At 39.5% G+C, this 11,144-nt stretch overlaps 1 protein-coding gene across 4 annotated transcripts; it reads right to left on the bottom strand.

The window, feature by feature from the left end:
• Nucleotides 1–1,542: 1,542 nt before the first annotated feature.
• LOC124116529 (heparanase-like) lies at nt 1,543–10,386 on the bottom strand. Of its 4 annotated transcripts, none has more exons than XM_048394542.1 (9): nt 10,248–10,386; nt 7,493–8,459; nt 6,862–7,021; nt 6,563–6,613; nt 6,005–6,202; nt 5,374–5,485; nt 4,983–5,092; nt 3,655–3,798; nt 1,543–1,733 (listed from the first exon to the last, which is right to left on the bottom strand). In XM_048394542.1, the coding sequence occupies exons 2-9, from the start codon at nt 7,746–7,748 to the stop codon at nt 1,559–1,561; spliced, it is 1,206 nt and encodes a 401-aa protein (XP_048250499.1). In that variant the 5' UTR covers nt 7,749–8,459; nt 10,248–10,386; the 3' UTR covers nt 1,543–1,558. The 4 variants fall into 4 exon arrangements, with proteins under 4 accessions (XP_048250499.1, XP_048250500.1, XP_048250501.1 ...); XM_048394543.1 differs by having other exon boundaries at nt 10,272–10,370; XM_048394544.1 differs by lacking the exon at nt 10,248–10,386 and having other exon boundaries at nt 7,493–7,666; nt 8,329–9,503.
• Nucleotides 10,387–11,144: the final 758 nt, after the last annotated feature.

Below are 11,144 nucleotides of genomic sequence, written 5' to 3'. Positions count from 1 at the left end.
CTGGTTCTGCGAATAACAATAATTTAGAGACATACAGAATTCAGCGGTCAACATTACCAGATTGGCCCATGAGCCACCGCCTTCTGGCGTAAGACTCTAGGCAATTTATTTCATCCAAAAGTGTTAATTCATACAAAGTATGCATGGCCAAGACCAAAATACACATTATAATACAACACAGGTGTGCATACACAATATTACGCACAGGGCCCGGCATGACCAGCCGATTGATAAGACCGGGCCCATCTTACCACCCGTCTAGGCGAAGTAAGGGTCGAAGTAGTGTGTTGGGCAAAGGAACACAGTTCCAGGAACCAGTGCCCTCAACTACCAGACTCCCGTCCTCCGCCGACACAGGGACGCAGCCCACGGCAAACAGGTTGCCCATTTTAGTCGCCTCATACGACCAGCAATGGGAGGCTGTGGAAATATTCTGCCCCGGTTCCACACGGGGGAAGAGCGATTAGCATTACCCAGCACTCACCACGAGGAGGTTGCTCTTCACGAGTGCCCGCCTTAGTTGAAACCGGAAAAGTGTTGGATGCCCGCAGGTTTCTGGTGTTTTGAGTTAGGTATTCCTTCTGCACTGTGCAAGTAGATGCATGTCGTTAAAGGCCTCAAATCGCCCGCATCATGCCGGCCAGACTTTTAGAATATGTCTCGTCACAAAACCCCTCGAACTTTCAAGTGCTGTCCTCAACAACTAATCACATTTCCGGGTACATCTTCACTGCAGCTGTTGATATTATATGAGCGCCTCAGTCGTTTGCTGCAACTGACAATGCCCAGGAATTAACCAACAACAATCTCTACTGCCACAAAACACTATGATTAATATGTGTCTATGCATTTCTTACATAAGCCTTTTGTGACTATTTCTTAATTTTCAGGTTTGCATTTTTGTCCAGAGTGTTTTATTTTCTTCTTTAATTTATTAAGTAAAAAGTATTGATCTGTCATCTATTGGCTGTTACCCTTTTACCTATATTTCACAAAATGTGAAACAAGAATTAAATTTCGAGCACAGTCTTTTTTCAAACTGTGTTTGCCTGATTAGTACAACAATTGGAAGCACACCAAACAACTGGTGTTTCAAAATATATATCCATGTTTTCTTTATTTTACGCCACCAACAACATTATTAAGCTTAATTTTAACATTTTAGTTTTAGATGACATCCGTCCCCATGTAGTTTCAAATAACATTCCCTAGAGCGTCAAACGACTCTTGCTCAAAAGTTGTTTAATCAAGGTAACAGCTTTCAGAGTGAATGAAACATTTGATAACGATTAATAAGCACAGGGTTATTGGATCCGCCCATCACGCAGCCTGTGAAATATGGAGGTAAACAACCGTCTTATGTCTTCTTTGAAACAGGAGATTTGTTTTGGAAAACCTTTTGTTCCGTAAATGTCAGCTATTCATTGGTTTGCTCAGTTTGCTATGTTTTTTGTCTAACATATTTCAACACACGCCTACATTTTAAAAACACAAACATCATGGCGTTTCTGAAAAAAACGTTTATTAAAACGTTGAGGAAAACAGAATGCTGGTTCAATTATCCGATAATGGGACCATGGCTTTGTGGGCGGCATGCCGCTATGTTGGCGTCGGGAATAACGATGAACCCAAATCCAGGTGCTCTCATTGTCCCAGTTCCCAAAGTTTTTGGTGTCATGTGTGGTATGTGGTTGTGGACAAGTTCCAGTGTCTTGCCATTGAGCTGTACTTTTCTGGAAAAAATAAATCAAAACTGTTTTATTTGTCAGCACATTATGCATTGATCATATTTCTGTTCTTTCAGTCGCCGCGATTCGCTGTGCAGAGTTGCGTCTCTTGGGCACGCAAGAAACCTGTGATTGTGGGTTCGAATCCCGATTTCTAGGTTTGTCAGCACCATACACATGCTCGTCGGTTTCACCAAAGTGGCAAACGTCTGAGACCTGCATCACTTCGGGCTTCCCTCCCACATTAAGCTGACACACCGTTATATAACTGGAATACTGTTAAAAGCGGCGTTAAACCCAACTCACTCACTCACTCATATCGTACTCCAAAGCCTAGCCAAGGGGAAGTTGCACATTATATCAATTATTTGTTTCATATGGACCTGCAGTTTGTCCTGTCTCCATGGTGTGTGTGTGTGCTCAGATAAACTTCAGCAACTCAACATACACTCACCCATGTGGTTTAAACATATGTATTTTCACAAAAATGTGAAAATGGATTGGAAAACAAGGGAAGCGCTTATGTTTATACCGCTCCATTACACATAGGACATATTACAATAAATACTTCAATGAAGGTTAGATGTAACAAATGAATTGTACATGTCAAGCTGGATGTGTATATACAAGTCTATTTGCAGTTTATATTAAGCAATTCATTTAACTGAACAGTTTTTAATATGACGTTTTGAAAAGAATCTAATATCAGAATTTGCTCTCCCTTATTCAAATACGAATTTCCGCATAGCACTGTTTGTAAAAAAAAACAATGTTGGTAAAAATACATTTCATTTCGAAGAACATAGTAATGTGTACACACAAAAAGTAAGTGTAAAGTATCTTCGGTATGATATCCATAGGGACAAGTTTTTGTGTCAAAGATATATCTATCATACTGATTTGCGATAAGATCGCTGCAGCCAAGCCTGAGGCGACTGTGAATAATTTGACATAATCTGCTTCCATACTTTAAATCCCAGTGTATACCATTATCTCCCATTACGTGAAGCAAATTCTTAAATTGTGTAACGGCCCCCGTCAGGTTTTCTGGTAACATCTTCCAAAGTTGTGTTGTAACTGGTATAAATGCATCTGTATAAGCTTTTGTTTTTTACACTTCGCTGTTTGAAGATTAGTTTTATCCCTTCAGTCATAATTTGTGTTTTCCGAAACTGTATTAGGAATAAGTCTACAAAGATATTCCGGGGAGAAATGGTTATTCATTTTGTAAAATATAACCACTTTTGAACTGTATCTTCTGTCTTTTAATTACTTTCATTGTAAATCTCCTGATGACTCGTACTTTTGACAGCGCCAAATATGGTTCTGAGAGCATGTACTTTTTCCAATACGTAAGCTTGTTCATTGGTACAGTTGTAACAATAATAAAAAATTGGTAAATTAAATGATTTGTACATAGTTTCTAAGGTAGTTCGTAATAGACGATATTTATAACTTCTTAAACAATTAACCAGAGGATAACATTTCCTAACAATATCATCAATGTGCATTTTCCATGTACAATTGCTTTGTAAAGTAATACCAATGTGCTTATGACTTTGCACATCATCGATTTGTGTACCTTTCATATATAAATTAGGTTTGCGACTTGGGTTTACTTTAAGGGTAAATTGAATAGATTAAGATTTGTCGGGACTAAATGTAACTTGCCATCTAGCAGCCCATTCCGAAATTCTGTCCAAGTCATTATTTAGACCATGAGCAGCTATACCAGGATCTCCTATGATCACATACAAAGATGTGTCATCAGCAAATGGTCTTATATTACTCACCTATGTCTGTGCCTCTTATCATTATCCTCGGCATTTGACAACATTCACAAAGAAATATTTTCTGACTGATGAGTTTGTGATACTTGAAAAATCATTAAGCTAAATGGTTGAAAGAAAACAAATTATATACAAACTGTGATTTCAAATCTCCTCCCTCTGGAGTCAGCCAGAATATGTCCACGCTTTTGATGTTGAGATCCGATATGGTAAGGATTACGGGGTCACTATTTAGGTTAAGGGCATACACTGTTATACTGCCAGGCATGTAGTTGTACACGCTGAAACATAACCGATGATGTCATAACAAATGTCAGTATATATGATTTTTAACATTACGTTCGTGAATTCCAGTTATTTGTTTTGCCAGCCGCTGTTTTGTTTACCGTCCATGCAAATGACGGACATGACGTCATTTTGTGTGATCTGACGTCATTTGTTTGTTAGGTCACAATCGCTCTGTTCACTTGCATAGTCACTATACGTAGATTCTGCTGGCAACCACAGGATTGTCACATGAAATAAAAACATTACATGGAAAAAGGGCTTTGTGGCTTGTGAACTCGAATGAAATGTATTCAGGACATATGCATATCCAAGAAATCTAGCCATTTGATTTGCCAAATTGCCATTTTGTGAACTTTCTGTACAATTCAGTTGGCGACATGTAAGGATATCATAAGAGTCAATGAGCTGAGAGCTTTTTGCAAAGGTGTAATTGTGTTGTTAATTTCAATGTTTGTGTCCATCTTAACTTTGATATAATGTTGTTGTTGTTGTGTTAAACATACATTTATTGCATGTAGAACATTCACACAATTAGATGAAATGCGTACCAGATCTATGAAGTTTACCTTGAATATTTTGGAATGTTGACTTTGTTTGAAAAGTATTTTGAAGTAGTGCTACGGAGGAGTTAGAATATTGCTTTTCTGGGATCATCATTATTTGTCTCTGAAAAACCAAATAGTACATTTACTTTAATTAAATGTATCCATGTCTTCCAAGCATGTCCATGCACTACTTTTCAGTGGAGGTACGGGTCTCGTGTAGGGCACGACAATTCTCTGTGCAGAGTTTCATCCCTTGGTCTCGCAATAAACCAATGATCGTGGGTTCAAATCCCGAATTCACCCCAATTTGTTTCTAGGTTTGTCAGGGCTATACCGGTGCTCGTGGGTTTCACAAGAGGTTTTAAACCTGCATCACTTTGTGCTTTGCTTCCATACCATAACACGCCGTGATATAACTTGAATAGTGTTCAAATTCGGCGTTGAACTGAACTCGATCACTCACTCTAATTCCTTGCTATAATGTTGGTTGTGTCTGTGATTTCTACTGTGATGTCATGGGTATTTCGTAAATTGTTTGAAGGTTGGAAAATGTCTGTGTGCAATTTAGGTGAACGCTTGCTAGTAAACTATTTCAAGAGGTTTAGAATAAAGTGTGTGACTAAACAACTCACTTGTTAAGGTTCGTGCAGTGGGCATACAGACGGAGGTTGTTAGATGAAGATGGAACATCAAATACCTTGTTGCCAACAAGTCTCTTGTAAAGAAGCGTCAACCAGTAGTCCTGTCAAAAGGCATTATGGTGTGCGTCACTATAAGAGAGGCAATGTTGTACTTTAAGCTGTCAAATGTGTCTTGACATGTAAACCAGCAGTTGATGCTGTGATAGGATGATGCAAGTCAAACAGCCTGCTCACCCAAAACCCAATGCAGTCGGCCTTTGCACACAGTAGGTGCAGTTGAATTTTTATGATGCGGAATTCCGACAACGGAGCACCGACACAATGACATTGGCGATCGTTAACGTGACCTAAGGACATGTTTACAGTACATACGTATACTCACGGGGGTAGGGTCGTTGTTATTGTCAATAAGTGAATAATGCCCTCCGAAGAGTGACTGGCGAAGGACTCTTTTTAAGCCGTATTTTGCTGATACACCAAGTTTATCAAGCCACCTGGAATAAGGATATGACAGTCAACATTTTTATATTACATACACACACAGTGATCCTTTCAAAACATGCCACTTTTTGCATCATAATAAAACGAAATATAATTGTTTACAGTGAGTGAGTGAGTGAGTGAGTGAGTGAGTGAGTCAAGATTTAACGTCACATCGGCAATATTTCAGCCATATAGAATTGTTTTGCAGAGGCGCTTCAGACATCAGCAGCAGCGTCATGTAATACCCGTGTAAACGTGAACTTCTACACGTCAAATCGACACGATTTACAATTATTTTTCATTATTTCGAGTTTCAACGGACATAAGAACACCAATCATTACCACCTATCAAGCATAAATTGACAATCTGCATCTACATCAACGTATGCTTGCACTCCCTCGAAGATGTTCCCGCTGACATCCGTATGCTGTATTCGATCTTTGATAGTTTTGTGTGAGCCAGAAAAAGTTTCAATCGAAATCAGAAAGAAATATAACTCGAAAATCAGTAGGATAACTAAAATGCTCACAGATTGCCAGCCACATATCTGTTGCCTATGCCAGGTGTGCCACCCCCATAGCCGGACGATGTCTCTCCTAACCACGCCACCAGACCATTATAGCTTCGGATCGTACTCATCACTGTCTGTAGTTCAGGTATAAGATGATCCATTATAGAATAGTTAGAAAAGTCTTTCAGTTTGGCGGTGTGTCCATCAAAGTAGTAACTGAAAAGATTAATAATTCATACAGCAAATCTCCACCGCGTTTCTGTACATGCAACAATCAGCTGTACAAATGCTCATTTCTGTCTTCATCCCTCTCATTATTTAGTCATTAACACATTCCTGTTCTTGATGATATAGAAGTTACACAGAGTGATCAATTTAATCTTTTCAATCCATCTTCCTAGAATTCTACCAACATGTACAGCAGTTACTATCCCATTGCTACCTCTACCTATTATTTCGGAATATATATGTTGTCATCTGCAATGTGCTGACTATGTAAGTTGACCCTCAATTGTTACACGTGACATTGAAACTGTATTGTAGTCAATGTCCCTGAAGTCCCTGAAGTACACTCACTGATTGATGGTCAATACGTCTATGACACTGGCTCCACCATGGGACAGGAAGCTGGAAATGCACGGCCACATTGGAGAGTTGGTATGGACAAAGAAAGTACTTTAGCATTGCCGTCGTTAGCATTTGTGCAAATAGCACATCTGATGTGTGATGTTTTTTCTAACATAGAGAATGCTAATAAGAGTACAAACTAGTCATAGATATGGCAACAACAAGATTAACAACAACAATCTAGCCCTGATCACCATGCAGCTTATTCCCTCGTTGTACAGGGTGTGCAACGTGGATTTGGTACACACGTTTTAATGTACTTGTCTTTATAACCGGCTATGTCAGGTCCAAGGATGAGACTGTCCTTATAGGCCGTTCCTTGAAGGACTTGTTTTAGTTCCTTGTAGTCGCTTCCCAGCTGAACATCACTGACAGTAGTATTCCAGTGACGATAGTACAAGTTTGGTTCTCAATGAAAAATATGTACAGTGATAATAAATACATCAAGCATGACAGGAAAACCTGTATCAATTGTGGTACATTTGTCGCGAAGTGAATAAATATACAAAATACAGTCAAACACTGTTGTACTCGAAGTATCAACGTACGCCCCTTTAACCTGTACACAACGGTATTTGACTGTATATTAAATCGTTCTTCAAGTATTAACACTGATGACAATATGCATGAAGCAGATAATCCTCTATTTATACGTTGTGTTTGTCTATTATCCAAAGCCGCAACTTTACAGCAATATTACAGTGGGATGAAGGTAATCGGATCAGACAGGCTAGGCTGTTGGAGTACGATATGAACGCTCGCAGATGAACAACCTGACCACCGATCTTTCTTGGTCATCTCATACAGGTCTAAGTTGTTGCCCACAGGGATATTATTTAGGTGTGGTTGATGCGACATACACATGGCTTCAAAACCTACCATTTCCCAGTTCAATCCCTGCAAAAGTGTATCCTTTGTCAGAGGAATACTTGAGCAACTGCTTAGCATTTGATGGGTTCCACTTAGTTCCATCGCGGAGCATCAGGTTGAGACCAATCACCAGTTTTAGCCCAATCTTGTGAACATACATGTTGAGATCATCCCAGGTGTTTACTGAAAATATGTGTTTCTCAATTTGCGTATGTTCTAAAAATACGTTGTTCACGTTCATAAGTTTCAATAATGAGTCAGGCATACTTGCTCATATCTGAATCTTAAAGAGTGACGGATGGAATAAGATTATGTAAATAAAGAAATACATCAGTCACATGGTTATTTGATACAGTGTCAACCAGCAACCTCGGCAAAGTTCTCTGTCAAGCAATGTCCGGATTAACTAATTGTGGGAACAAAGTACTGTTCCTTTCTATACATGTGAGCATCTTCAGCTGCGATGTTCGGAAAACGCGATTTCAATATTACCACGGTCCGCACAAATTAGGTTTCAATGTACAGCAAAATATATAACTTTTATTGTAAGTCAGATGTCCCTACAGGTATAATTCAATCCAACCTTCAGAACCCACTGTGCATAAAACTTCGGTCAAATTTCCATTTGTACAGAGAAAACCAACAGCTGTGGTAGTTTGATAGAATGACCAAAAAGCTTATTCAAAATGAATCGACTCTTGTTGGAGATTGATTATATATTTAGTTGGTATCAGGTAGCCCGGTGTAGCCATTATGGCCTCTGTAGTACCTTTGGGAAGTAGAGTGAAAGTCATTTTTATAAGCTTTTTTTCTAGGAAGATATAACGATTTTATACAGCTATCACCTGGGAGTTGGAACTGCTACCCAGTGGCTATATTGTGAGTCGGGTCAAACACCATGGCGTCCACTGATGAGCCTCCGATTCTCAGATACCCCGGTGCTAAAGCTTTTCCTAGAGCCAGCAGTTTTGGAGAGCTGTTAAAACAGGGAAGTTCTTGAAAATATACTGATGTTCAAATTATAGTGCCTTAGTGAGTTATATTTTATGCGTCTTTAAGCAATACTCTTGCAACATCACGACGGGGACACCAGAAATAAGTTTCACACATGGTACCCATGTTTCGAAACAAACCGGGACCTTCAGCATGACTCTTTAACTTACCACCAGCCTACCCGACAGCCCGGTCAAATAAGAAGCTGTAAATATCGTGAAGAAACAATTGCTATACCGATAATAGCATCCGTAGCTTTGCTATGGCACTAGACACCGATGAGTAAGTACATACTTTAGTGTATAACCAGTCTACTTTGATACATCACTTTTACCCATTACTTATGTCGCATGCATGATGGCTATCTCAACGCCATGTACAGTAGAATACGCTTATAACGAACTCACGGATATTACGAACATAATTTTTGGTCCCCAGCGTTTACTGCCTAGATGTATGTATGTTTTTAACGAAAGACGGTTATAACGAACTTAAAGTTGTGGTCCATTTGAGTTTGTTATAACTGTAGGTTACGGTATCCTGAATCGGGCTCCGAACAAACATGTGACAGTGAAATGGTCCAGGTTCTTCTACGAGATTAGGCATTTTCTGGGCTGGATAAGCTAGGATACTGATTACAATGTTTGGTGTATGTGTTGTGTTCTACGCGAACATTGCAACAATTGTTCGACCGTTTTGCTATATCATGAAAATAACTAAATATATATAAGGTGTCAGCTTGATGTGGAATGGATACTCTTTCAAACATAAAGCTACAGAGTGACAAAAATATATCCACAAGACTTCAACTGTCCAGCCAACAACTTGTCCTACATTTCGAGCAATATTCCAACAACTTCAGCCTTCGGTATCGACTTTTCTCAACTTTAGAGGTACAATCCCAGATTTCACCCATATTTTAAAGAGCGTCATTGGATTCAAAATTTGTTCTATTCGTTCAATGTTGCAACATTCAAGACCTAAGTTTGTTGGTTTGTTGTTGTTTGTAACGCCGCACACACCAATATTCCAGCTGTATGACAGGGGCCTCTGAATAATCGAGTCTAGACCAGACAAGCCAGTGACCGACATCATGAGCATCGATCTACTAAATTGGGTTAAGATGGCATGCATCAAACCAAGTCAGCGAGCCTGACAACCCGATCCCGTTAGTCACCTCTTACGACAAGCATAGTCGGCTTTTATGGCAAGCAATGATTGCTGAAGATCCATTCTACCCTAATCTTCACGGGTCAAAGGTCTCAAAACGTTTTATGGAAGACGTGTGGAGGACATTTCAAACTTTTGACGCATCAGTAACAAAAACTTCGCTATTTTGACATATGTCCCCGTGTTTTTCAGGGAAACAACTGACTTGACTTTGCATGTGTTTGTGACGGGTGCCACCGATGGGGCAGGGTACGCTCACCTTCTTGCGAACACCTTGTATCATCACCATCTGATATTGACTCTTAAACACATACTCATGATATAGCCGGAATCGTAAAATCGAGATTATTGGTGGCTATGGAAACGGTTTATTGCTTTATGTATTCCGATGATCCTAAAAAGTGCATTCTCTGTTTATTTTCGTTCCAACCGACCAACCAGGATCCGCGAACACGCCCGTAAACCACGTTACATACTTCATGCAACAAACCGATCAGACGTAGTTGTACATATGTTATGTGTACCTGACATTGTGATACTTCAGATTGGACCTTAGTTGACTGCCGGCGATGGTGACGCCAACAAACATGTCATCAATTACCTGTAACACATGGTCAGTTTTTACCCTGATATGTTCTGTGTGCAGGGACGCAGTGAATTGCTGTATCCACGCCAATCCAATCAAACACAAGATGATCATATCCTGGAACATGCCGACTGTTACTTCATGTAGAAGTATATTATCTCTAATATCGGCCGAGGTGCTGGAAGACAGCAGGTGCTGCCAAGCCTTGACAACAGATAAGGAAAGTTGTGTATTTCGCAACCTGGAACAATTCTAATGAATATCTTGATAATGCTCAGACTATCTGTCAAGAATAGGGCGTGTGTGTATCTCTTTTGGTATCTAGTCTTAGCTTTATCACGCACTTTTGGAACTGAGTAAATTAGGGCTATACTACATGTTGAATATTCTGGAATTATATAGACACATCCCTTGTCGTTAATCTCATAGACTCACACCTTACACAGACGAGACCAAGGCGAAATTAATACAAACTTAGTAATTTACTCTCAACGTTTCATTTCACCAAGACCAGCTTTCGTGTGATGAGCACTCATCACATCTCTTGACCACTGTCGCTGCTGGGTGGATATATTATTATCACTGAGTTTTGTTATCGTCACTCTGTTTTGGTATTTGATACTGACCAATGCCATCATATTATATACTGTCACTGAATAGTGTACCACCACTCTATGGTATACTGCCATTGTAACTGCTTTGCAGTAATTTGTAAACCTAGTTAATTTTGTAATACATTTGTTGACTGTATACTACTTGTTGGTTGTTTGTTGGTTTCACACTTTTACGTACAGATTCTGGGTCAACAAACTGTTTCAGTTTGGGAATCAACGCTTAACAATATGTTGCGGCGAAACTATTTGAGAATATGCCACGACTGTGCAGGAAGAATGTAGTCCAAGATTATAGCAA

The sequence above is a fragment of the Haliotis rufescens genome, unplaced genomic scaffold (assembly GCF_023055435.1).
Source record: "Haliotis rufescens isolate VD_foot unplaced genomic scaffold, xgHalRufe1.0.p SCAF_13, whole genome shotgun sequence".
Taxonomy (NCBI): domain Eukaryota; kingdom Metazoa; phylum Mollusca; class Gastropoda; order Lepetellida; family Haliotidae; genus Haliotis; species Haliotis rufescens.
Note: the sequence above shows the minus strand (reverse complement) of the source record. Positions and strands in the feature narration are given on the sequence as shown.

Bases quoted from the DNA above. Each gene is read 5' to 3' on its own strand.
- LOC124116529 (XM_048394542.1), bottom strand. From the start codon at position 7,748: ATGCCTGACTCATTATTGAAACTTATGAACGTGAACAACGTATTTTTA. The intron at 6,614-6,861 runs GTGTGTACCAAA...GTGCATTTCCAG, and splicing joins AAAGACAAGTACATTAAAAC to CTTCCTGTCCCATGGTGGAG. The intron at 3,799-4,982 runs GTGAGTTGTTTA...GTTATGTTTCAG, and splicing joins CACTGCACGAACCTTAACAA to CGTGTACAACTACATGCCTG.